The following is a 27,322-nucleotide window of genomic DNA, read 5'->3' on the forward strand; positions in this document are numbered from 1 at the left end:
TCAGTGTCTTGAGCAGCTAGACTCCAGAGAAGAATAAGGATAATGTAGTTTCAGACTCATGGGATAACCTCATCTAGTAAGGGATGGGTTTGAGTGTGAAGAAAGGCCAGGTGGAGCCTGGATGGACTGTCTTAGCAGGATAGTAAGTAGCTAGCCTAGGGGGGAAGGCAGGAGAAGAGACATTGGGCAAAGAGCTGTTGTCCTGGGTGTATGTCCACGGGCGTATGCCCGTGTGCCTATGTGTGCATGGATAAACCCAAAGCCTAGAGACTACTACATGGGTAGATTTCAGTAATTATGTGCCTGGGAATAAGAGGTGGCCCTGAAGAGGTGAGCGGGAGACAGAGCAAAAGTCTTTTGAGGAAGATATATCACTTTGCACATAGACCATTACCAACCATTCCAAGCTCACAGAGGGAGGGCCAAGTCAGGTCTACCAAGAGGGTGCGTGGGAAGCCTCCTGTCTCTAACTTGGCTTGAACCTCCTGAGGTTAGAAGAAACCATGCGATATACAAAACCCACTGTAGGGAACACCTTGCTGTGGCTGTTTCTAAGTACTGTTGGCTTTCTTTTCTCCCTTTGTTTTCAGAGCATCCGGGCTAAAGTGGAGCTGTCAGTGTGGGATCAGCCAGAAGACCTTAATCTCTTCTTCACTGCCACCTGCCAAGATGGCATATCTTACCCTGGTCAGAGGAAGTGTGAGGGTCTGAAGATTGGGGACACGGTAAGTGTTCCCTCCTAGTTTTTAAGAGTTCTTGTTCGCTTGGGTAATTATTCTCTGAATCTGACAATTTTGTAGCTCCCTGGAGTCCTCTAGAGACGTGTGCTCTGCCTTCTAGTCCAGAATGCTTTCCAAGCTACTGTGCATGTTGTGTGCAAAGTCTTAGCAGGATCGGGTTCGGAGCTCCAGTCCACAGACCCCCTCAGTGCACTGCCAGCTGAGGGCTCCTCAGTGACACTGGGCCCTTGGTGCTTTAGTCATTATCGTTTTTAGCTTGACAGGGATCTAGTCAGGTGGGAGAATATTGACAGGAGTCTAGGAGACTTGGCTTCTATTCCTCATCTTTTCCATGCATCTCCTTTTATTTGATGAGACTAAGGGGTATCCTGCAGCCGTGGAGGGAACAGATGCCTGTCAGATAACGGATATAAATGATGTATGTAAAGGTTAAGATGCAATGGTGTGAAGGCATAAGCGGGGCGTGGCAGCATGTGATGAGTCACGGTGAAAAGATTGTTTTTGACACTAGTCTGATCTACAGAGGGGAAAGATAAAAGGTGTAGCAGTGCCGGGCAGTGGTGGCGCATGCCTTTAATCCCAGCACTTGGGAGGCAGAGGCAGACGGATTTCTGAGTTGGAGGCCAGCCTTGTCTACAGAGTGGGTTCCAGGACAACCAGGGCTACACAGAGAAACCCTGTCTCGAAAAAACAAAAAACAAAAAAAAAAAAAAAAAAAAAAAAAGGTGTAACAGTGATGTCAAACAAAGATGGCAAAGGAAAGCACTGGGGAGTGGTGACACCACTGTGCCATGGCAACACAGGCTATTGATGGTGATGGGAGGATTGTCCACACACCTTCTGGAGGTCTGCTGCCAGAAGCAGACAGACTATAGAGACCATCCCAATGGCATTTACAATTTTTTCTTTTCTTTATTTTTAGGATTTATGTTTTTTATTACTATTTTATTAATTAATACCACCGTCCTCTTCCATCTCCTTAGTTAATTTTTAAAAGTATTTATTTATTTTTATGTGCATTGGGGTTTTGCCTGCAGCATGTCTGTGTGAGGATGTCAGATCCTCTGGAACTGGAGTTCCAAATAGTTTTGAGCTGTCATGTGGGTGCTGGAAATTGAACCCTTTGTCCTCTGGAAGAGCAGCCAATGCTCTTAACTATGGAGCTATTTCTCCAGCCCCATGTTTTATTATTTTATTATTTTTAATTATGCTAAGTATGTACATATGAGTACAGGTGCCTGCAGAGGCTCTGTCCTGGAGTTACAGGTGATAGTGAGTTACCTGACATGCGTGCTGGGAATCGAACCCTCGTCTTCTGGAGGAGTGGTGCATGCTTTTAACAACTGAGCCATCCATTTCTTCAGCCCCCTCCAATGAGCTTTGGTGACCATTCCTTTCCTTAGAAAATAGAGTGAGAGAAAGCTTCCTTGCACACTTCAGAGTATCTGAGCATCTTCTGGGTACTACTGCCAGCTAAGGTGGCAATAACCCTGTATTTCCTGCCTTAGGAAGACACTGGAGTATCTGCTTACGTCTAGCTGGGACATTCTAGCCTCTTCTCTCTTCCTTCCTGTTTTCCATGTTAAGTGACCCTTCACCCACTTAACACCACGCAGGGAACCGGTCGTACCTTTTCACGATCCTACAGTGGCACCCTACCGCCAAATGAGGCAGTTTAAATCCAGTCTGGAAGGTGAGACTGTAGGGAGCCCTAAAACTTGAATAATTGTCAAAAGTTGTACTTGTATTCTTTAGATAAATTATAGTGATTTCTTTTACCAAAAAAGATTTATTTATTTTATATGTGAGTATACTGTCACTGTCTTGAGACACACCAGAAGTGGGCATCAGATCCCATTACAGATGGTTGTGAGCCACCATGTCGTTGCTGGAAATTGAACTCAGGACCGCTGGAAGAACAGTTGATGTTCTTAAGTGCTAAGCCATCTCTCCAGTTCCACTAGTGATTTTTTTAAACTTTTTTTTATTTTTAATTTATTTTTTACACTCCAAATTCCATTCCCCACCCCCATGATTTTTTTTTTTAATCAAGATGATTTAAGAAAAAAAACAGAAGTCTTGTTGAAGTCGTGGAGTTTAAAGAGTTAGTTGTGGCTGGAGAGATGGCTTAGGGTTGCTGCCAAGCCTGATGATGACCCGAGTTTGATCTCTGGAACCACAACAGTGGAAGAAAAGACCTGACTCCCACAAGCTGTTCTCAGACTCCACACATGTGCAGTGCTGTGTGCATCCCATGCCCAAATTAAACAACAAATAAATGCAAGGACAAAGCGGAACAGGAAGTTCTGGAGATGGCAGGAGGTAGCAGCCATAAGTAGGAAAAGAACACGTGAGCAAATTCTATAGATCTTATCTGCATGGGGTGTGTGGAGCGGTGACACTGGGCATCAATGGTCAGGCAGATTTATGAACATGCTTCCTCTAAGGGATGGCCTGACAGAGGCTTGGACATATATTGTCTGCCTGTGTTTATGTGCCATTGGCAGGCCTGTTTATCAAATACGGGAAAGGTTACAGAGCTGGAACAAACAGCCCATCTGATAAAACAGGAAAGCTAAGACTTAAAAATAGTTTTAAAAACTAGGTTATGATTAATTAGTTAATTATAATTAGTATCTTATTTAGTTTAGAGTATTAATAGGACAAAGGGTATGTGCTCTGGTAGTATTTTTGGTTGTTTTGATGATAGGATCTCATATGCACAGTGAGTTATAAGCTTACCTGGGCTACAGAGTGAGACTGGGCCTAAAAAGAAAACAAACAAACAAACAATGAATGGTGTGCTAAGGGTGGGTGAGATGGCCCAGAGAGTCAAAACCCTTGTTGCTGCACCTGGTGGACCACTTGATTTCAGTCCCTGGGACTCACATTGTGAAAGGAGAGAACCCACTCTGAAAATTGTCTTCTGACCTGCGCATTGTGCCACGCCACCGGACCCTTTACTCCACCACAATAAGAAATGTAATATAGAAAGCTTAAGCGTCTTAAGTGGCGTTGCCGCTGGGGCTGTATCATAGATCTTTGGAACCCCAGAGGTAATGGCATTTCTCTTCTTTTCGGGTCACACTGCTTGTTGTTGAGTCTTTTTAGAAACTTAAGGGACAAGCGAATGTCTCTATGTATTGGTTAGGAAAAAACAGCAAGAAAACTGGGGCTTGTTGAAAATGCCACCTTGAGGCAGAGTGGATCTGAGGTCTTTAGGTAAATGTAGGGAAATTGCAAGGACCTTATGTTTGGGGTCCTTCATGGAATACAGAGAAGTTACATTCCACCTCATGATGGACCGGAAACAGACTGAACAGCGAACATTTCTCTGTTCCTCTCTTAGTTTCCTGCGAGGAAGACATTGTTACCCGTGTGACAGACCAGGTAATCGAATACAGGATTAATGAAATGAAAGCACAGAGCTAAGGCTCCCTGTTCTGTAGCACGCACCCGATACCACCTGACGCCCATGACCCTTCCACCATAGACATTTCAAAAACCATGTGGGACAGAGTAGTGATGGACCACAGCCTGCTCAGAGAGCAGAGCCTCTGTGTCCTTGTCGTTGAGTTCACATAGTCATCAACATTGGTGAGGACAGAATACTGTACTGCTGATGGACAGCTGGGGCCTCTAGGATGGGAGTGGCTTGCCTAAACTCACCCAGATTAAGTCCTATTTTAATCACAGTCTCCCTGTCACAGGGAGCCTAGTTAGCCACCTCTATACAGGAACTGTATAGTATACTGTATACTGTAAAGTGTGCCCAGTTGGGGCTTTGCTACTATTTCCTTTCCTTTCCTTCCCCTTCCCCTTCCCCTTCCCCTTCCCCTTCCCCTTCCCCTTCCCCTTCCCTTTCTTTTCTTTTTAACATTGATTTATTTATTTTATGTGTGTTGGGTGTCAGATCATGTGACACCTTGCAAGAGTGGGTTCTGTTCCACTGTATGGGTCCCAAAATTTGAATTCAGGTCCTCAGGCTAAACAGCAAGCGCCTTTACCCACTGAGCCATCTAGCCAGCCCCTGGTTTCTGTCTCTTCCAGCAGCTTTGCAGTGAACTATATTTTTCCATGTTAATGTGTGGGCTTAAAACCTGGGGCTCGAAGAGGAGCCTGAGACACTGGCCCCAGGTCCCACTGCCGGTGAGCAGCAGGCAGCAGTAAGACCCAAGTCACTAGCAACGCCACAGCCCAGACCTTCTCTGTAGGCCTCAGGAACAGTGTAGTGAAAGCTTCAGGGACTTGGGGAGGAATCATCATTTCTCCCCCCCACTTGTACACAGCTCTTTTTTGTTTGGCCGGGAGAGCTTAGGAAATCAGGGAGAAAAAAAAAAAAAATTTAAATGGAAACTTTCCTCAGCATTGAGACGTCTCTATTGTAACAGGATGATTTTAGTGTTTTCACCACCGAAGTTGCCTTTGGCCCAACTTTAGGTTCCAGTGGCCATAGCCCTGTGGAAATCGAAGCAGGTCCTCAGGCAAGCCTCTCTGCTGGCCCTTTGTTCTCTCTCTGTACTAGTATTGTCCCAGTGTCCACGGGCTGCAGTCACACTTCCTCTCTGGTTAGAGCTGTGTGGGGTTTGTTGTCTGGGTGTGGATGTCTGCACAGAGGCACTCTTCTGGGCTGGGTGTGTCACTGTCCACCAGGGTTGTGCAGATCATGAGAGTAAGGCTTTCTGGACTGACTGAGTCCGGTGCTATGACATGGGAGGTCTGAAGAGTAAGAATTTTAAGGGGCTAGAGAGATGGGTTAAGGTTAAGGGTGCCTACTGCTCCTGTAGAGGACCCAAGTTCAGCCCCTAGCACCTATGTTGGGTGGCTTACAACTGCCCATAACTCCTGCTCCTCCTCAGTGCTTATCACAGGGATGGATGTCCCGGCTTGCTGGCGACCGTGCTGGTGACTGAGATCTACTGTTTGGTAAATGTTTATGCGCTGGTGATCTGCTCGGCAGGCTGCAAAGATGGGGAGACAGCGTCACTAGGCAGAGTGCTTATCCAAGTGGATCTTCCCTGTAACCAAGGAAGGAGGGACTGGCAAAGAAGAGGAGTAGAGCTGAGACCCAGAGGGACAGTGGAGTCTCTCTCTGGTAGGAACCCTGGAGAATAAGGCATTGATTGAGAGAATTTGCTAGGGAGTGAAGAGCACCGCCCTTTGTGGCCAGAGAGGGAGGGGTCAGAGAGCTGCTGAAACCGATGGTTGTGGGGTTGAGAGGAATAGGTTGGGGACTAAGGAATAATGGAAATTGATTTTTTGAAAGTTACACGTAAGTTAGGCATGGAGCTCACACCTTTCATCCCAGCACTCAGGGGGCAGAAGCAGGTGAATGAATCTCTGAGTTCAAGACAAGCTTAAGGGCCTGGCCACTCCCTGGCAGAAGGTTCTTTCCTGGGTGTCACAAGTTAGGATAAGGGACATGTTAGGGAATGGTGACCAAAGGCTCTGGGACTCTAGGGGTTAGACAGTTCAGCTGTCGTTGGGTACTTCAGGGACTAGTCTGGGGACAACAGTGGAGACCAAGGTGGCCCTGGGACAGATCTCACTTTGAGTAATAGCAGCTTCCTGAGAAGGTGAGGGAGAGGCAGGCAGTACCTCGTGGTCGTTTCCAAACAGAGGTGGTCTTGTGACTAAGAAGCAGGAGACTTGGCCGTAGGTGAAACGAGGATGTCCTGAAAGAGAAACCATCCTTATATTAAAGCCCAGAGCCTTGAATCTGGTGAGATTCCCTTCTCTATGTTCTTGGGGTAGTCCTCTAACGGCCCCCACCCTGTCCATCCACCAGCAAGCTGGTCTGAGTTGACCTATACCCCAGGAACTTGTGTTCTAAAGAACTAACATTGACAAATTAGTATGCAAGTGGCTGGCTGTCCACCGTGCACAAAGGGCCCAGTGAACCACCGTTAGAGCCTTCTCACGGGATACATGCCAACACACACACACACACACACACACACACACACACACACACACACACACACTGCTCTTACCCACTCCTCTGGGCCCTGGACTTTGGGCCCTCCCTCAGCTCTTTGTTTTATTAAGAGCTGAGTGGACTTGGCACCTGCAGAACCCCAGGGTTGGGGAGTTTGTGTGGGGTCTGGGCACCTCCCCTTTTGAAAGAGTGGGCTCCCATTGGAGAACCAGAATCATCCCAATGAAGTTGAGTCACTAGTCTGGCCAGGATGCCTGCAGCAGCTGTGACCTTCCTCTAGACTGAGTCTTGGAATGGGAACCTGGAAAGGCTCCAGGAGCCGGGCAGCCCTCGGTATCAGTGCTTATCCTGAGACCTCGGCCACCAAGGGAGGGAAGCCAAGGAATGAATCTCCAGGGCCTTCTAGCCTCTCTGGGTTCATTGCTAATCCAGTAGGAAAACAGAATTGTCACGGGGGATGGGGTGGTGAGCAACACTGACCCACTTGCTGTCCCCGACGGACAGGCTTTTGATAGCATTCCTATGTCCCGTGGGAGCCAAGAGCCATTGGCTGACACAGACATTGCCTCTCTCTGGCCATCAGACAGTGGACTGCAGGGCAGGCAAATAGCACCTCCACTGGATAGAAGCGTTGGCCAAGGAGGTCCTGGGACCCTACTGGGAAGCCACGCCCTCTTGACTTCTCAGCCAAGCAGTGTCCATGTCTCAGCTCCAACTCACAGGCTCCTAACACTTCCACTTATCCTGGCATATGTGGGCAAGGCTGAAGGGTGTGTTTCTCTCTGTGTGTCTCCCCCCTCCCTTCCCTTCCCCCTCTCCTTAATTCCTTACTTTCTCCCTTGACAAAGGGGGATATGCATGGGGAAGGTTGTGTTCACTAGAGTCTCATAGCGGAGTGCCTTTGGCTCTGGCGGCAGGCCATTCCTTTGCAGTTTATTGCATCCAGCTCTTCATTTCCCAGGCATGGAAAGCGGCAGAAAGTAGCAACTTCCTGCAGGTCACAGGGAAGGGATGGCATCAGGCACTCAAAGGCTCTGCTTCCCTGCATTCTTCATGGCCCCATAGATAATTTTGCTGAGGCTCAGCCCTTGAAACCCTGCCTGTGTGCAAGCTCAGCACATTCCTAGTCCAAGGCAGAGAATTTGGAGAAGTCTACAGCCGTCGCTTTGGGGCTCATCACTGTGCTGTCTCTGGATTGAGTCAGGCTGTCATCTCTCTACCTAGTTGTTGGGTTTTTTGTTTGTTTGTCTTTTGAGACAGGGTTTTCTATATCTAGCCTTGGCTGTGCTGGAACTAGCTATATAAACCATGCTGGCCTCAAACTTACAGAAATCCTCGCCTGCCTCTGCCTTCCAAGTGCTGGAGTTAAAGGTGTGCACCGCCACGGCCAAGCTTCCTACCCTGATCTGTGCATGAACATCTGCTCTGTTCCCTTGCTAGGAGGTGATGTGCTAGGAGGATGCAGGTCTGTTCTAGAAGAGCACAACCCCCACTCACTATATAAACAGACAAATTCACAGCCCCTCTGACATCATTGCCTCCCTTGAAGTGAGGACAGCTGTTCAAAGCTGTTAATGGTTGGTTACAGGGGACTGCCAGCCCATTCTGAAGCCCAGAATGATCTGAGGAGTCTTGAGAAATAAAGACATCACCCGGATATAAGGGACCACTTGGAGAAGTGGCCAGGCATGTCTGCCAGAGGAAGGGATCCCCACTTCCAGAGGGGTGCTTCTCAATGAGGTTCCGTCACCATTCACCTGCCTGTCTGCGTGTCTGTGGCTTGTTCACCTCTGCTCATCCCGTTCCCCACACAGCACTTTCTTCTGAGGAGGGAGAGGCAGAGTAGATATGGTGTCATGTTCTGACTCCCGGAAGACTCAAAGCGAGCTTCCTTTCCCCTCCAGACTTGTGAGCAGCTGACAGACAAGGTGTTGTCATCTGCCACCCTGCTAGGTCTGCCTTGCTGTCTGCCTCCATGGTAGCCTGTAAGAAACTCTAAAGTTAGAAACTCTTCCCTAAATCAGCCAATCTTCCTTCCTTCCTTCCTTCCTTCCTTCCTTCCTTCCTTCCTTCCTTCCTTCCTCCCTCCCTCCCTCCCTCCCTCCCTCCCTCCCTCCCTCCCTCCCTCTCTCCTTCCTTCCTTCCTCCCTCCCTCCCTCCCTCCCTCCCTCCCTCCCTCCCTCCTTCCTTCCTTCCTTCCTTCCTCCCAAGTGCCCCTGTGTGTGATGGTTATTCAGGCAGTGAGTATCCCTTACAGCTTCAGAACTGTGGGCTGATTGGGCAACATACAGCTGTGAGAGCCATCCTTGCAGGGCACTGGGGCTGGGGCATGAGAGAGGACATTCAGGCCTCACCCTTCCCTTCCCCGACAGAGAAGACCTCTTTACTGTGGTCAGGTGGCTGCTCTTTGCCCCTGCACCTCATGCCAGGTGGTGCCACCATACCTCAGCATCTAGCCATGCCTGGCGTAGACAGTAAATGCTGGTTAAATGAATGACTTCTGAGATAGGAGGAGAGATGTGCACAGCGGTGGGGATGGACGAGAATGGGATACAAGTAGAGATAAGGAGGAGAGCAAGGACCAGGTAAAGCTCACTCCTCATGCATTTCTTCAGAGCCCCTCTCCTCAGGGTCTCAAAGATGATGAGAGTGGATGGTAAAGACCCATCCCCAGGGGCTGGAGAGAGGGCTCAGCAGTTAAGAGCACTGGCTGTTCTTCCAGAGGACCCAGATTCAATTCCCAGCACCTGAATGGCAGCTCACAACTATCTATAACCCCAGTTCCAGGGGATCTGATGCCCTCAGTCAGTCAGTCAGACAGACAGACAGACTAAACATGAATGCACATGAAATAAAAAGAAATATTTTTTTTTTTTAAAGAGACCCATGCCTGGCCTGGAGAGATGGGTCAGCGGTTAAGAACACTGACTGCTCTTCTAGAGGTCCTGAGTTCAATTCCCAGCAACCACATGGTGGCTCACAACCATCTGTAAATAAGTTCCAATGCCCTCTTCTGGTGTGTCTGAAGACAGAACAGTGTTCTCATATGAACATTAGCATAACCAATTGCTCTTTTCCATAAAGTACCTGGGGTTGTTGACTGTTCCTACCGGGATTCCACCTGTATGCTGGACTAGATAATATTCATAAGGGGTATATCTAGCCATGTCCCCTGATGGGTGGGAGCCCTGGCTTGCTGTGGCTATGATGTCTCTTCTCTTTCCACCCCCAGGCATCCTTTGAAGTGTCCGTGGAGGCTCGGAGCTGCCCCGGCAGACAAGCAGCACAGTCTTTCACCTTGAGGCCCGTGGGCTTCCGGGACAGTCTGCAGGTGGAAGTCGCCTACAATTGCACATGCGGCTGTAGCACGGGGCTGGAGCCCAACAGTGCCAGATGCAGTGGGAATGGAACATACACCTGTGGGCTGTGCGAGTGTGACCCCGGCTACCTGGGCACTAGGTGCGAGTGCCAGGAGGGGGAGAACCAGAGCGGGTACCAGAACCTGTGCCGGGAGGCAGAGGGCAAGCCTCTGTGCAGCGGGCGTGGAGAGTGTAGCTGCAACCAGTGCTCCTGCTTCGAGAGTGAGTTCGGGAGGATCTACGGACCTTTCTGCGAGTGTGACAGCTTTTCCTGTGCCAGAAACAAGGGCGTCCTATGCTCAGGTAGGCCTCCAGCCACCGCCTTTGTGCCAAGCCACACCCAGGCCTGGATATTATGTGGACCCAGACCCTGGCTTTCTCAGGATGCTGGTGGAAAGGGTCATGCCTGGGACTGTTCTGGGTGGTTGAAGACCAGGGACAAGCCAAGCCCTGCCTGCCTGAGGCATAAGGGTGGGTGGCCTTATGTGGACTATAAACATCAAGTCTGAGGGAGTCTGTTGTAGGTCCGTTCTGGCGGGACTTGTTTGCACAGTGTGCCTGATAGGTCAGGGCTAGCCATGAAGATGAAGTATGGGGTGGGGTAGGAGACATGTGAAAGAAGTCCAGGGCACTTGATGAGGTAGCATTGTGGGAGGTTACCCATGGTTACCAATGGGCAGATAGGTGGTAGGCTTGCAGAGGTGGGGAGGAGAGAGGCTTCCTATACACAGAGATTTCCTGTGAAGCTTAAGCACATGAGAGGGGTGGAATTGAGGATTCTTCTCAAAACTGTCATGCAAAGTGCAGGACATAAGCGTGTCATGGGTTAAGGTGGGCAGAAAGATCAGAATCCTCTGGGACCCATCAGGGTGGTAGTTCTCTGGCGTTAGTGAGATGCTTCTGTGTAGGTTCACAGAAATTGTGGGATGGGTTGCTGCAGGTGTGGAGTTGTGAGAAATGAGACCCAATGTACCCAGCACACACCTGCCACAAAAGGAGGACCCTGGCTGTATATAGGTCAGAGCCACGCCCCCTGAGAGCTGGCAGTGTCCGGTTGAGCCTCTGGGTCCTGGGGGCTGTGTTTAAAGAATCCTAGCATGGTGGGATGGAGTTTCTACTCCCCTTAGTCACAGCAGACGCCCTGGTTGTATTAGTAGTAATATTTTACAGTGTTTTTCTCTTGAAATCAAGAGTCAGATATAACCCTTGGGAATGTTTTTGCTCCAGCAGGCTGCTTAGCCCGTGTTGTTCGGGAGCGGATTTGCCTGTGCAAATTCATCTGCCCAGTTTATAGCCAGATACTTGGCTGCTCTTGGATGTTGGTTTTCCCATCTCTATGACTGGGCCAGCATTGCTTGCTTCTGCATTACTTTGAGAATGGAGGGAGACATAAACCAGGAGCTTTAGTGAGCACAGAGCCTAACGGGCACAGGGCATTTGATGCAGGGTGTGCAAGTCGACTTCTGGCGATTCTGAGGCTGAGTCAACACACTTTTTTTATTTAACCACCAGAACCCACAGTTCTGAGTTCATCTTACATTGCAGAGTTCTGCCAAAGCGTGTATCTGCAAGCCCCCCCCCCCCCAGTGGTCTTTTCCATTTACCCATCTAACCCTGTGGCCTTGAGACTCTCATGGGCCATGGATTCAGACCCCAGAGGGGTCCTGAGATCTGAAGCTCCTATGTGGACAAACAGGGCACCAACTTCCTAAGATGGGGTTGTTGCCGTAACACACACACACGTTACACTCAGACCTTAAAGAAAACTTGGGAAACAGGAAGCTGATGCAAGTGTGGTCAGGCTGTGCTGTCTCGGTCTGTGATGGTCAGGATTGATGAAGACCATCTGGCAAACCAGTCCAAGGGGCCCTTTTCTTACTTCCCATGTACTCTCCTCTGTCCCGCTCTCCGTGTTGTCAAGAGAACTGCTTTTCCAGAGAACAGAAGGATTCTTCTCAAATCTAGAATGTTCTGAATGGTAGAAAGCAGTGTTTAAAGTCATCTACGTTTTCCTCACCCTAAGGGGTTAGTTTCTTTCCTTCCAAGCTAGCATCCGTGTCTTCGTATGACTTTGTGTCCTATAAGTCACCCTCCCTCTCCAGAGCGGAGCTTGAATTACTTTAGTCAACTGTTGAGTAGAACATTTTGACCCTTCGTCGTACATCCCACCAGATCTTCCCCTTTAAAAGCCACACTAGCCGAAGCGTGAAAGCACTCCAGGTCTTCCTGGAGAAAGGGGTTTCTGCACTGAGGTCATTGTGGAATTGGTTCAATTAAGATGAGCTTAAAGCAAACACAGCTCCAGACAAGGCTTAATGACACACACTCGTGCAGGGGAGGGCACCTCGTGCTTCCTCGTCTCGGACCATCTGGCTCCTTCCGGGCACAGCTGAGCAGTGGTGGGCAGGTCCTCCCTCCAGTTCTGGGGTCCCTGTGACCGGCCTGAGCTCTGCTCTGGGGCTGCGCACACTGGTTTAGTTTAGGTAACTGGGATAGCTGCTTCGTTTGAGGTTTTCGTGGGAGAGAAGCTGATTTCCTAACACTCAGCTCCTGATGGTGCTGACTCAGGCTCTCAAACCGTCAACCTCAGCAGTCTCTGGCACTTCTCCTTGCCCCTCGCCCCTGCAGCCCATTCTGGAAGTGGGTCATGTGGTTGAGGTCTGTCTTGAGGTAATGGTGGTGGTTGGGGGTGGGGGGAGGGCAGTGTACTGGAAGAAGTTGCTGAGACAGGCTTGGGGCCAGAACCAGTGGGAACAGCAGATAAGCTCCTTCCATTTATCTAGTGCTTCCTCTGGTGGGCCTGCAGTCCTTGACCCCCGTTGAGAGAGACAGGAGTATGTAGAAAAAAAGACAAGAGAATTCAGGATTGGGAGAGGTTTTCCATCATCAAAATGAGCAGCAAGGCAACCGAGACCAGGTCTGGAAGCAATTGAGCATTTTTGTTACTGTTCTTGTGACACATCACCATGGAACAGCCTCTGCGCCCAGGGCTCTCACTGTGGCTCTCCTCTGGTCTCTAGGAGAAGTAATTTACAGAATAGTCCTGTCCCCAAACAATTTCCGTGTGTAACGGGAGTTTTATGAGGCCCTTGGGAACACTTCTATTCTGATTCCTGGGAAGTGTTGACCCTTCAAAGTTTCTTTAAATGTGAGAAGAGGTGGGGTCTGTTCAGCGTTTTTAATGCAGTAAAAGAGACTCGTTCAGACTTTGTGCTGCTTGGCGATCTGTGTCCCATGAGTCATCTCCTGGGCTCTTAGAGGAAGCTGTTGAGAGCTTACATTTAAAAATCTCATGGCGAGCCTGCCTGTTGGGTCTCTTAGAATGAGAAATTTAAAAATCTAACCAACTGTAAACCTTTGAGCAGAGCCTTTTTGATCTTGTAACCGTGAGGCCCCCAATGTACATTGCAATAGGGTTTTATAATACGTATCCTACTTCGTTATGTGGTAAATACTGAGAGAACCAAACAACACCGAATTCCTTCTAAGAGATGAAAATGGGGGTCTGAAACTTGAGGCATCTTTCCCAGCATCCAAGAACAGATCTCGGGGTTGCCGTTGGTTCTTGGTAGATTTAAAACAGTTGCGACAGGCCTCTGTAGCTAAGAAGACTCCTGTGATTAAAGGGCTCAGTTCTTGGTTCCTTCTTGCCAAATGAAATACCACCCATCACGACGTCGGCCATGTATGCCTAAAAAGTATTTTTCGATTTACAGAGATTAAGTAGGGCTTCCAGAAATAGCCTCTCCGGACAGATAGTCAGCATTCCAAAAAGGTGGGCAGGAGGGTGCGTGGGTGAGCCATGGGCAAAAGGGCAGTTAGTGGGAACTATTTTTCCTCTGAAAGTAGCAGGGTCAAGTTTTGCAGCCTGGCAGGTAAACTCGGGAATCTGGGTGAGAAATAAGACTCAGAGGTAAGCTGAGCTTAAAAGGCCAAGGAAAGAGTTACTGTTTAGTTCAATCGGTAATAGACCTACATACACGGCATGCCTGCCACCAGCCATATCTCTTCCTCCTGTTCTGACCTCAGGCTAGAGCCCAGGGCTTATCAGGTCCCCTCCTCTCCTCCAAGTTCTTAACCAACCACTACTCAGAAGCCAGGCGTTGGTCTTAGCCACCCAGTGATTGTGAGGGTTACGCAGTGGTACTGATGATCCTTCCGGGAAGGGCATCCTGAGAGGCTGACGTGCATCAATGCCAACCAGTGGTCCCAGTCATTTCTGCAGGACAGTCGATGCACACACTTGCATGAGGCCCTCGGGTGGCTCTGCTGCCTACAAAATGAAGTCACTGTGACTTCAGCCCTAACTCTTCATTCTCGTCTGCCATTTGTGGAAGATGGTGGTGAACTGGTTATCGGTTCCAGATAGGAAGTATTCAGTGATTTCCCTCTCCCTCCTTCAACCCGCCCAGATGTATGTGGCTCTTCCTCACTCCTTTGCTCTTCTTGCAATCAGCTATTAACATACTCCTAGCTTTACTGTGAATTCAAGGAAGGGGGCACTCTCAGCCATCATAAATGTCCAGAAGCAGCATAATATAAATAATTTAATAGGGTGATGAAAAATGTCAGAACGGGGCATGAGGTCATACACCTTTCACCCTGGTACTCTGGCAGAGGCAGGTGGATCTCTGGGAGTTAAAGACCAGCTCGGTCTGCATGGCAAATTCCAGACCAGTGAGGCCTGCAGAGTAAGACCCTGTCTGTTTAAAAAAAATCTATCTATCTACCTATCTATCTATCTATCTATCTATCTATCTATCTATCTATCTATCTACCTATCTATATGTGTGTGTGCCTGTGAATAATATATGTGCACTTGATTCCTTGGAAAGGAGTTACGGATGGCTGTGAGATGAAGTGTGGGTGCTGGGAATCAAACCTGGGTCCTCTGCAAGAGCAGTGAGCACTCTTAACCACTGAGCCATTTCTCCGGCCACTAGAGAGTGGTCCTGTCTTTGAAAATAATATACCCTGCCATTCTTACAGATTTGTTTGTTTGTTTGCTTGTTTCATTTGGTTTGGTTTTGAGACAGGGCTTCTTTGTGTAGACTTTGCTGTCCTGAAACTACCACTGTAGACCAGGCTGACCTTGAACTCACAGAGATCCACCTGCCTCTGCCTCCAGAGTACAGGGATTAAATACATGCATCACCACCATTCAGCTTCCTTCCTTCCTTCCTTCCTTCCTTCCTTCCTTTCTTTCTTTCTTTCTTTCTTTCTTTCTTTCTTTCTTTCTTTCTTTCTTTCTTTCTTAATTTTTAAAAAAGATTTATTTATTTCATGTATGTGACTACACTGTTGTTGTCTTCAGACACACCAGAAGAGGGCATCAGATCCCATTACAGATGGTTGTGAGCCACGATGTGGTTGCTGGGAATTGAACTCAGAACCTCTGGAAGAGCAGTCAGTGCTCTTACCCACTGAGCCATCTCTCTAGTCCCAACCATCCAGCTTTCTTACAGCTTTCTTTCTTTCTTTCTTTCTTTCTTTCTTTCTTTCTTTCTTTCTTTCTTTCTTTCTTTCTTGTTTTTTGAGACAGGGTTTCTTTTACAGCTTTCTTTAGAGATAAACTTTCACACTCCAGATCTGTAGCCTGATAACCATTCTGAGGCCTTGGTCACTGCTACATCTTTTACGATTGCACTGAAATCTACATATCCTATAAATATTTGAATACATTTATTTTATATAATATTTGTAACTTGTTTTTATGTGTGTGTTTTAAGGAAGTTTGTTTGTTTTGTGGGGTTTGCTTGTGTTGTTTTTAGGTAGGAGGCTCTCACTATGTGGCTGGCCTGGACTCACAGAGATCTCTCTGCCTTTGCCTCTGCCTCCCAGGTGCTAGGATTAAATGCATGAACCACTATAGCCAGAGTCTATAGCTTGTGCCGGGACCAACCCACATGCAACTTCCATGACAAATTCTTGAACAGTACTGTGGCAGTTTGAATATGCTTCACCCAGGAAGAGGCACTATTAGGAGGAGGTGTGTCACTGTGGGAGTGGGCTTTGAGACCCTCCTCCTAGCTGCCTGGAAGACAGTAGTCCTCTTTGCCTTCACAACAAGATGTAGAACTCTTGGCTTCTTCTCCAGCACCTATCTAGATGCTGCCATGCTTCCTGTCATTGATGATAATCAACTGAACCCCTGAACCTATAAGCCAGCCCCAATTAAATATTGTCCTTTATAAGAGTTACCTTGGTCATGATGTCTGTTCTTAGCAATGGAAACCTTAACTAAGACAAGCACCTTGTCAATGAACCAAGATTGGGGCATAGTTAACCCCAAAAGGACCTGTAGGCTTTCCATGGAAGCTCCTAGGAGAATCACGATTGTTTCACACATTTAAACGTGTATGCAGAAACTCACTGAGTGTTATATTCAGATTCTACTGTTAAAAATAAGGTTACACATGTGCACACACACACACACACACACACACAGGCATGCATATATGTCCTTATAGACACACGGAGACACTCGCCCACACGTCTTCATGAAAGAGGATCCCTCTTCTTCCAAATAGAGAACATCAAGAACTCTAGTACTAATTTTCCCATCGTGCGGTCAGGCGATCTGGGGCTCTTGCATCTAGTCAGCTCTGGCAGTTTGTGCCTAGAGAAAGCTGTCTGGGAAAGTCAGAGCTGGGGGAGGGGGGTAAGAACCTTGTGCCACTAAGGACATGTCGGCCATGTCTTCCTCAGTTTGTCTTAGGCATGCTGCTACCTACTGTACAATAAGAACCTGATACACATGCAGCTGATGTGCATTAGTTGCCACTACGCCAAGTGTTATTCTAGATGCAGGACTTGGAGTCATGAGTGAATTTCTGAGATTTTGTTGCCTCTGGAATTTTCCGCTGGGGTTAAAGCGTGGGCGTATAAAGTATCTCAAGCTTCTCCCTGCATGTTCTGGATGTTTCCGTGAGCTTGGAAGATGACAAGCAGTGGGGCAGGCCATATACCGGTGCCTGCCTTGCTCTGAGCTCTGAGTTCAGCTCCTGGGAACAAAATTCTCACTGCTCTGGTCCTATTTCCAGAAACTTCTTAGCCAGGTTATCGGTGATTCTGAGAATGGGATGTCTAAGCGCTGGGTCTCCCCTGTCTTTTCTCTCTGTTTAGAAAGGGATAAATGATAGCCGGGCAGTGGTGGTGCACGCCTTTAATCCCAGCACTCGGGAGGCAGAGGCAGGCGGATTTCTGAGTTCGAGGCCAGCCTGGTCTACAGAGTGAGTTCCAGGACAGCCAGGGCTACACAGAGAAACCCTGTCTCGAAAAGAGAGAGAGAGAGAGGAATGCAAATATAAGATCTAAGCCCAGGCTTCTGCTTTCCAGCTTCAGGCCCGATCTGTAAACTGATGAAGTTTGACTAAAGAAGGACACAATGGCATTTAATAAGCTAAAGATGCAAATTTAAAGAGACCGTGAGGATGCCAAAGCTTAGGTCTCTGTCATATGGGTATAGATGCTATTAGCCTTTAAGCGTCCTAGGATAATGGTGTTAGAAAATTTTCCACTCTTCTTCAATTTGGAAGTCTGAGAGACCTCTGGTGGTGCAAACAGTTATTCCTAATGTGGTTTCCGTCTCTGTCTCAGGAAAGGAGCCAATGTTTGTTTTTGTTTTGGTCCTGGTTTTGGGTACTCCGGTGCACTCTATTCTTGGCAGGGGCAGGGCAGGATGTGAGGGTGCTTTGTGTCCTTGGAGGTGAGTGTCCCTTCCTGGGAACGCTGCCCTTGGAGCACCACCGAGATTCAAGTATTCCCTGGAGTCTGGAATGGCTCAGGATGCTTTCCTTCCTCTTTCTGGGGTACAGTTGACCTCTAAGCTCATCCACAACCCTACCCCACAAAGTCTAAAGGAACTCAGCCATGTCCTGTGCTAAGGAAGTCCTAGGCAGGGGCTACTTGATTGCACAGAGCTGACCTTAGGCAGCAGGCAAGCCTAATAATGGAGGGAGACTATTTTAAAGCACTTCTTACAAGGTTGGAGAGATGGCTTGGGGGTGAAGAACACTGGCTGCTCTTTCAGAGAGCCTGGGTTTGGTTCCCAGCATCCATCTGGCAGCTAATAATTATAACTAATTCTAGAGGCCCTCTATGCCACCTTCTGGCCTGTGCACATACACACATGGACTCATGCACATAAAATAAATAAATGCTTTTTAAAGCTCTTTGATGACCTGGATATTGCGTCCTTGGAAATAGATGGATGCTAGTGTTTTGCATTCATCACTAGTAAGCACTAAACAGGAGGGTGTTTTCTTTGTTTTACATTGCAAGACTTTCCTAATAGAACTGGCTACACATAGTAGGTCAATATGTATTATCTACTTTGCGGAAACTGAGGCCCAGAACCTAGACTAAAGTTCTTTAAATTAGAGAGAGAGAGAGAGAGAGAGAGAGAGAGAGAGAGAGAGATCTTGCTATATGATCCAGGCTGGTCTTAACCTACTGGGCTTAAGCAGTTCCTCCTGCTTCAACCTCTAGACTAGCTGGGAGGTGTGCACCACCCTGTCTCACCTGCTCCGTGTGGCTCTTGACTGTAGAGTCAAACCAGAAAGAAGAGCCTTGTACTGCCACTTGCACTGTGGTCATTTCTTGCCTAAGTTTGACTAGTTTGACCCTTTGGCCAAACCTCTGGATTCCTGGTTCCACCCTCAACACCATCACTCTACATTGAGCCCCACATTTCTAAGTCATGCCCAGTTAGTCTTTATCTAAACAAGTCTCTCTTGAGTTAGATTTCATCAGTCACAGCAGACTTCCCCTGTCTCCCTCATGGCTGGGATACTATCATCATGGACATAAGGGGCCAGGAAGGCAATGGTACTCTTTGGAAGGACTCTGTGACCATTAACAATGGAGTCTCAGCCTCCATTACAGAAGTGTGGCTTAAAGCAGTGCCATCCTGGTTTTGTCAGAGTGATCATAGTTTGCTCTTCAGACACGAGCTTGTGGTCCAGACACAGGAAAGGCAGGAGGAGGGTGGGAGCCACTCCTGGGGAAGTACCATCAGTTGGCTGTTTTATCAACAGTAAGCCAAGGACAGGGATAGCTGGCCCAAGGCCAAGAATGCATCAGTGTGTGTGAGTGCCAGATGATGTGTGTGCTGGGAGATTGGAACATTGTATAGGCAACAGAGCGGGGTACAAAGCCTTTGGCTTCTGTTCAACTGTGTCTGTGGAAAAGGAGTGAAGGAGAAGCCTCCGTTCTCCTCTTTGGGGTACCCTAACCGTCGAGAATCACACTGAAGTCTAGAGGTCAGTGTTTTGTCATGCTCATTGTTGGCTTAGGGTCTTAGGGTCTGTCCGGCCATCAGCAGCACATCCTGAGTGTCTTCTGAGAGCCGGAAACCATGGTAGCTAGGCACCAGGTGCACACAAATACAAGACTGGTCTTGTATGGCTCTGTGGGCTCGTGGGATAAGCAAGGTACAGGAAAAGGAAAGGAATACACTCTCCCTATTCATCAAGTGTCAGCTGTTTGTTGTTGGTTTTTTTCGAGACAGTGCTGCACTGCATAACACTTGCTGGCCTGGAATGTTCTATATAGACCAGGCTGGCCTCAAAGCTGTGTTGATTCCTCCTGCTTCTCCCAAATGAGTGCAGAGAATAGGGGAGTATGCTTCCACGCCTGACCAGTCAGCTTTCAAACATGTTGCAGTCTGAAGGGAGGAAGAGAAAGTAGGAGAGGAGGAGAGAAGGGGTAGGAAGGTCAGGAAGAAAGAACAAACGTGCTCCCACCGAGCTGTGTGCTCCCATCTCCCCTCTCTGTTCACAGCCGAGTCTCTCAGGACAGCTGTCTGCAGGCACTGGCTTCCCATCAGACCTGAGCTCAGTCCCGTTTAGATTCAACCCACATCTCCTTCACCATTGTCCTGGCAATACTCTTGACCTACCTTCAGTCTCTAGCCAGCCTCCAGGGTGGGAGTTCCTCACCCCGTTCTCTCTAGGGTACCCCTTCAACAATCAGATTGCTCAACTGATCACTGAATTCTGGGAGCCTCTTGCATGTTCTTACTCTAGTATGTCCCCAGCTGAATTCTGTCCTTCCTCTCAGCATGGCTCTCCCAGGTCTCTTTGTCTCGCCTCAGGGCAGAAGCCTAAAAGCTACCCTGTATCCTGCCTTCTCCCATCCATCTGCTGCTGCCCTTTTCCTACCCCCTTTGAAGGCTTAACATTTCTCCACCTCTGCTTCTACCGTCCCCGTCTGTGTGTTGGCCGTACTGCAGCCAGAGTGATGGATCCAAAATGAAACTCTGCTCATGTCCAGACTCTTTGAGAGGCTAACCAGACCCAGAGATGCCTAAAGAGATGGATCAGGGCTGGAAAGTTGGCTCAGTGGTTAAGAGCTCTGGCTGGTCTTGCAAAGGACCCAGGTCCAATTCCCAGCACCCACATAGCAGCTCACAATCGTCTGTAGTATTAGTTCCAGGGCATCTGACACCCTCGCACGCACACATATACAAGCGGGCAGAACACCAAATGTATATTAAAATAAAATAAATCGTTAGAAGAAGAAAGAGAAACAGGAGCAGGTGAAATGACTTCAGGAGGAGCGGAGGGGGTCCTGCGTTAGACTTCCTTGCAAGTTGTGCAGGAGGTGGAAATGCAGATGTTATATTCTGAGGAGGAGGAGGGAGAAGGGGAAGGGGAGGAGGGGGAAGAAGAGCCACTGAAGGCTCTATAGCTGAAGTGTGTATAGCACTGCCTGGTTCACATTACAGTTGAGATCTCAGAGACAGTTCCTTGGAAGCTGGGCAGACACAGGATGGACCTGCCTGAGCTAGGGCATGGTGCTCTGGAAAGCCTGGCTCCTAGGAGCTCATCCTTGGGTACCCTGGCCCTGAAGGATCATGCCAAGCTCCTGCCAGGTCCTGACCACCCACTCCCACTCATACTTCTGGCCCTCAGCCCCAAGGAGCTTACATTCCCGCCCTTCCCTCTAGGCTGCCTGCTAAGTTGGATGTTCTCCATCCTCCATTCTCTCTAAATCAGAGGCCTCATTAACCCGAGGCCTGCTCTGGCCTCCCAGCCCAGGGCCCAAGTCACACATCAGCAGCAGCTGTGGTGGTGGAGAAGCCAGCAGCTCGACCGGCCAGCCCTGTTCAACAGAGAAGATCAGGCAGGCCAAGACTGGCTTAGTGCCTCTGGTGGAATGAGCCAGGTTTGTGCACGGGTCTACACCATCTTTATGATATCAGACCTTGAATTCCCTTAGGCTAATTATCAATCGTGATTGCCCTCCCCAGAGAGGACATACTCTAGAACACAGACCCCCTATGCTGGGATGGTAGTACAAGTTCTTAATCCCAGTGCTTGAGAGGTAGAGACGGGTGGATGTCTGTAAGTTCCAGGACAGCCAGGGATACACAATGAGACACCATCTTAAATAAACAAAGAAAAATTATAGACTCCTGTAACCAAGTGTTCTACCACCGAACTATATCCCAGAGCCAGACAGTAGACTCAAGTCAAGCAAATGTGGTCCGTGTCTCTGCCATCTGCCTACAGTAGAGCTATGGCGAACTTACTTGGCCACTCTGTTTCTCATTTCCCACACCTGTTGAAATCAGGGTAGTAACTGTACTCATTACGGAGAGTTCTTGGGCAGAGTAAGGAAATGTGTGTACATTGCATAGAGTAGTATCTAGTTGTGTTAGGTTTCCATCGCTGTGACAAGATGCCTGAAGAAAGCAATATAAGAGGAGAAAAGCAGGGTTTGGGCCATGGTTTGGGGAATTTCAGGTTCGTTCCTTCTCTCCTGTGTTGAGGTAGCATGAGGGGCCTCATGCCTCATCAGGGGTGGGAGCCAAAAGCCCAACATTCCCTTTAAGGGCATGCCCCTGGTGACCTAACTGCCCTCCACTAGGTCCCACTCTGTCCCTGTTGTGCCAACCTGGAGAACAAGCCTTAAACACAAGCACCTTTGGGAAGTAATCCAGGTCTAGGTGTAGCTCTGGCAGATTGCCAGGATCCTGTCACCCGTTCTGAGGAGATTCCCATGGCCTAATCTCAGTGGGATTAAATATGTCAGACCTCTCTCTCTCTCTCTCTCTCTCTCTCTCTCTCTCTCTCTCTCTCTCTCTCTCTCAAAGATTGCTAAGGATGGGCTGGGCACTCGAGTCCAGCTTCTGGGCTTCAGAGGGGGGATTGGAGAGTTTGGGTCTCAGCAGGACTCTCTCAGTGGGACTGGTTTAAATCAGCTAGCTGTGCTGTGCTTCCCCATAGGGGAGGCTGCGGGGAGCTCAGGAGTTGCTGGGAAGGAAACAATGTTGCCAGCAGTTTATCTAGTTGCAGCTGAGAGCCCTGAGAGGGAGCTAGGGACATCCCGAGCATCTCAGAAGTCCTCTGTCTTGGCTCTTTCTGTAACTAAGGTCTGTGCGTGGAGGGGAAGTGTTGAACAGCCAGCGGAGTAGGTCAGAGTAGGAGGAGACACCCTGGCCAGCCAGGGGCTCACAAGGACAGCAAGGGTCAATTACATAACTCTAGCCTGTTTGTCAACAGAGAACCAGAAGGAATAGTATGTCTCCGGAGAGATTTCCCCTTCCTGTTCAAAGTCCCAAATAGAGTCCTGAGTGTGTGTCTGGGCACAGAGTCAGTTCACCTGAGAAGACTGCACAGTCTGGCATCAGAGTGTCCAGGATGCTGGAGTGCAGAGGCTTCCTAAGTCTCCCTTCCCACAGGCACAGAGGAAGAGATTATGGGCATTGCAGGACAGACAGACAGACAGACCGACAAACAGACTCACGCGCGCATGTGTGTGCACAAACACACACACATACACACACACTCTATACCACACAAAGCTGCCATCTTGGTACTCTATTCTCATAACAGTTGCTGGAGAACTCCACCTCTGCCCAAAGTTTCACTCAGATGCCTGGAACAGAAGTGAGGGCAGACTTGAGGTACCAGGGAATTTACTTGGGGTGAACCAGGTCCCCCAGCTCACATACGTCCTACAGTTCTTTAACCCCTTCCTGTTTATGTCACCTGTTCTGAGGCTAAGAGGGACTGTGAGGCATTGAAAGCTGAGGTACAGCTGTGGCAGAGAGGGCATCTGAAGGAAGGGTGACCTCAACCTTGGGCTATGAGGGGAGAGGAGGCACAGCCATGGGCAGGTAGTGGGTGCGTATACACACGAGGGTGAGATGTTTGGGTGGAGGGAGGTAGGGGAGACCTTGAAGAGAAATGAAGCAAGCACCCTTCCATTGCTGAGGGCCATCTTCCCTTCAGCCTTCCCACGGCCAGAATGGCCTCCCCGGGAAGGGAACCAGTAGATTCTAACACTAAAGAGGAGCTGGTTTGGGGAGAGGTGATTTGTAACCCCAAGATTGTGACTTCTGTCTGCTTGGACTCTTCGTAGTTGAGTCCGGGAGGGTGAGAGCCATTCTCAGTTTCTCCATAGAGATGGTCCTCTCTTCCCTCAAGCCCACTGTCTTCCAGACTCAGAAAGCCCAGCCTGTGGTGAAGTAGAATGGGGGCTGCCTTTCTGGGCCTGGAACTGAGGGCAGTTCCTTCTTTGCTGATTCAAAATGTATGTGTATATTCAAGTTTGGATACGTCAATGATGAGGACACCAGAGAACTCAGGCGGGGCCCAATGGGCCTTTTGCGTTGTCAGCCACTCTGCCTAGACTTCCTGGCTGAGGTTCAGCAGCTCCACCAAGCTCTGGTGCTCAAAGGCAGTGTAGGTCCTTTGCACCCCAGCTTGGGCGTGGACAGGTAACCCGTGGGAACTTCCAGCTTTGGAGGCCTTCCATCAAGTTGGCACGAAGCCGCCCTCTAGCATGACAGCAACAATAGGAGTGAGGAAGGCGGTGCTTACCGAATGCCAAGCACGTTGAAGCCTACAGGTAGGCTTACCTCACAGGGCTACCTAGTAAGGAGCCGTTTCTACTAGCCTCACTTAGAAATAAAGAGCCAAGACGTAAGGCAGACTAGGGTACAGGCTAGAATCTGACCCCAGAATCCTGCCGACCGCTGCCTCAAGATCTAGATGTTTCAGTGTCCCCTGCCTGGGTCATATGTCTCTTCATGGCCAGCCCCACCCTTGCTTGTCCTGAGAGTGATGTCTCTGTGATCGTGGAGTAGGCCTAGGGAGGCTGGGCAGCGCCTCCTCTCTGCTCGGGGACGCCTGCAGTCCACAGCTCTCCGCTCTTTATTCCTTCCATCCTTCAAGGTGGTGCTGCCCCGCTGTCAGGTCCTCTACTTGTCTTGTCTCTGACACAATCACCCTGTTTCCTAAAGTCCTCAGTGTCTGCCTCATAGCTCTCCCTTCTATCCAAGCCCCACTGTTTGGGGCAGGCATTTCTGTCTCATTTCCAGGGCACGCCATGGGCCATAGACCATGTCGCAGGCTTCCCTTGCATAAGGGCAGGTATTTTTTAGGGCATTGCCATACAGTGTTATTCTTACTGACAGGAAAGGAAACACGTTCCAGGAGTTTAGAGCCTTCTTCAAGGTCACAGTGCACAGGGAGGATTTGAACTTGGTCTAGCCCATGCTCCCTTTACTTTCTGGGCATCTTCAGCTCAGCCCTGCAGGGCATCTCACAGAGGCCCAGCCTTGGCCTCAGTCGTCTTCTCTCTGCCAATCTGCCTGCGATTCCTGAGTTTCCACACCTCTATTTCTCCCCAGAGCGGTTTCCCCAAACCTCCTTCTTTCAGAAGAAAGCTCTGCAATCCTCTTGTTTCCTTCCTGTCCTGTCTTGTCCAGCTTGCCTGTGGGAGATGTCTGTGCTCACAGCCCCACAGTCTTGCCTGCCTGCCTGTTGGGCCTCGTCCTGGGACCCCATTGATACCCTCCCCCTCCATCTTCTCCACCTTCATGAAGCATCAGTGCTGAGCTTCCTCTCACTGCCCCGCATTGCCTGTCAGGCCACTGGCTCCCCAACTCTAGTCCAGGCCTCTGAATAGCCAATATTCTGTTTAGTAGAAAGAGGCAGGGAGACTTGGCTGCCAGCCCACACAAGCACTGTTTGGTGAATTCTGTAGAGCTGAAATTCTGTATAAACAAGCACATTTACAACTTCCTGTTCATTTAGCTGCCAATCATTCTGACAAAGGAGGTGCTGATTGTAAGTTACATGTGTAGCCATTCCTGGCAGTGCGCCACTGTCCTTAATATTCCCTGTCTGTGTGATAAAAACATATTTATGTATGCATGATATTAAACAGGCATCATTGAATTCAGTGTCCTTTGTCTTGATAGCATTGTAATTTGGTTTGACTTTTTTTAAAATTCATTTATTTATTTATATGAGTACACTATATAGCTGTCTTCAGACACACTGGAGGAAGGCATATGATGGTTGTGAGCCACCATGTGGTTGCTGGTAACTGAACCAGGACCTCTGGGAGAACAGTCAGTGCTCTTAACAACCGCTGAGCCATATCTCCAGTTCATTGACTCGACTTTTTTTTTTTTTTTTTTTCCCTCGAGACAGGGTTTCTCTGTGTAGCTCTGGCTGTCCTGGAACTCACTTTGTAGACCAGGTTGGCCTCGAACTCAGAAATCCGCCTTTCTCTGCAACCCAAGTGCTGGGATTAAAGGCGTGCGCCACCACCGCCCGGCTTGACTTGACTTTTTTATGAAGAGACTTCACTTTAAGTCCTCTGGGCCCTGTAACACTGGCAATTGATGGTTTTATTGATCCTGGGAGCAGGAGCCAAATGTCCCTTGTCACTTTAATACATGTGTGCCTATGGCTAGGAGAGGACATGGGTGCACAGATACTAAGATGTCAATGGTGTCTAAGGGCAGACATTCCAATAAGGATACAATGTATCAGATCTGTAAGGTTCTGATGTTGGGCAGGTTATAGTTTCTAATGGACACTGGGAGACTTTGAGTCAAGATGACAGGCAGTAGTCTCATGCCTTCTGCTACCAGTCACTACCAGTATTACTTTGTGGTACTATGTTGCAGATGCTGGGGCCCAGCCCACCTCCCTGGGAAAGATCCCTATTATTAGTTAGGAACAGCATCCAGTGTGAAGGACACAGTGGGGGATGCCACATCTTCGCCTGGTTACATTTAGCTTTGTGTTTGATGTGTGGTGCTGGAGATGGAAGCAAGGCTCTGAGCATATTAGGCAAAGGCACTAAACCACCTCCTTCGCTCTTTTGCTGTCTTTAAAAGGCAGTGAGCAGTCAGATGGCCACCAAACTATACCTACTAGAGTCTCCACTGGGGACTAGGATCCCTTAAGGACATGAGCATTGGTGCCCTCCACAATGTCATCAAGTACAGGCCTTGGCAGTCCTTCCTCATCTGGTTTTCTTTACGTTTGCTTTAGAATACTCAAATAAGGAGGCCAAAAGGCCACATGTCGCAGCCTCTCACCTGTTCCCAGCTCTTTCTCAGGTAGACTGGGCTCTTCGCACTCTCCTCTACAGCTGCTATATTTGCTTGCCAAGTCTGAGCTACATTGGGGATGGGAGATGCTTCCTGGACACTTGTGACTCTGCTAGATCTTGTTTCCTCCAAGAGCCTATGGTGGTCTGTCCTGTGCTATCTTCCACTGACTCTTGACTCTTGCTCTAGGGGCTCTCTCTCTCTCTCTTTCTCTCTCTCTCTTTTAAAGATTTATTTATTTATTATATGTATGTAAACTGTAGCTATCCTCAGACACACCAGCAGAAGGTGTCAGTTCTCATTACAGATGGTTGTAAACCACCATGTAGTTGCTGGGATTTGAACTCAGGACCTTCAAAAGAGCAGTCAATGTTCTTAACTGCTGAGCCATCTCTTCAGACTCCCTAGGTGCTCTCTTGCTCTTTGGATCTAGAGTGGCCTTGGGCTGGGTGTTTGGAGCTCTGGGACCCTCAAGGTATCAGATGTGCTCACAAACAAGTGGGGCTTCCTTGCTGCTCAGCCCTCGTGGTTGGGGGTACAGAGCTCCAGGCACCACTGCTGAGCATACCCATTTTACAGCAAGAAGACCTTTGCACGTAGATGTGTGGTCACCAGAAAATCAAGGTCTCCTTCCCTTGAACACACACACTGCACCCCAAACCCACCCATGGAGTAATGCACAGCTCCAAAATGTCGATGCTTTGGGATACTGTTTGAAGTTGCATGTGGATTGCCTTTACAGTGCTGCCAAAACCAGAGGCAGAAAGGAAGTTAGATCTCAGCTTACAGTTCCTCAAACTGGAAAATACAGCAGCAGCCATGCCTTCTGTGGCTCAGACGCCCTTGCTTTCTGGAGGGTTGTGATGTGTGAGCTATTGGAGGGGGTCAGAGCCATCTTGTGCATTGCTCTCTGGCGGAACCA

General features: G+C 48.8%; 1 protein-coding gene across 3 annotated transcripts in view; it reads left to right on the forward strand.

The window, feature by feature from the left end:
- Itgb5 (integrin beta 5) overlaps positions 1-27,322 on the forward strand; it is a 119,674-nt gene that overhangs the window by 80,210 nt on the left and 12,142 nt on the right. For all 3 annotated transcript variants that reach the window (NM_001145884.1, NM_010580.2, XM_030248983.1), the window contains 2 exons: positions 591-725; positions 9,911-10,340. In NM_001145884.1, the coding sequence (NP_001139356.1) occupies positions 591-725; positions 9,911-10,340 (565 nt within the window). The remainder of the gene's footprint in view (positions 1-590; positions 726-9,910; positions 10,341-27,322) is intronic.

The sequence above is a fragment of the Mus musculus genome, chromosome 16 (genome assembly GCF_000001635.26).
Source record: "Mus musculus strain C57BL/6J chromosome 16, GRCm38.p6 C57BL/6J".
NCBI lineage: Eukaryota > Metazoa > Chordata > Mammalia > Rodentia > Muridae > Mus > Mus musculus.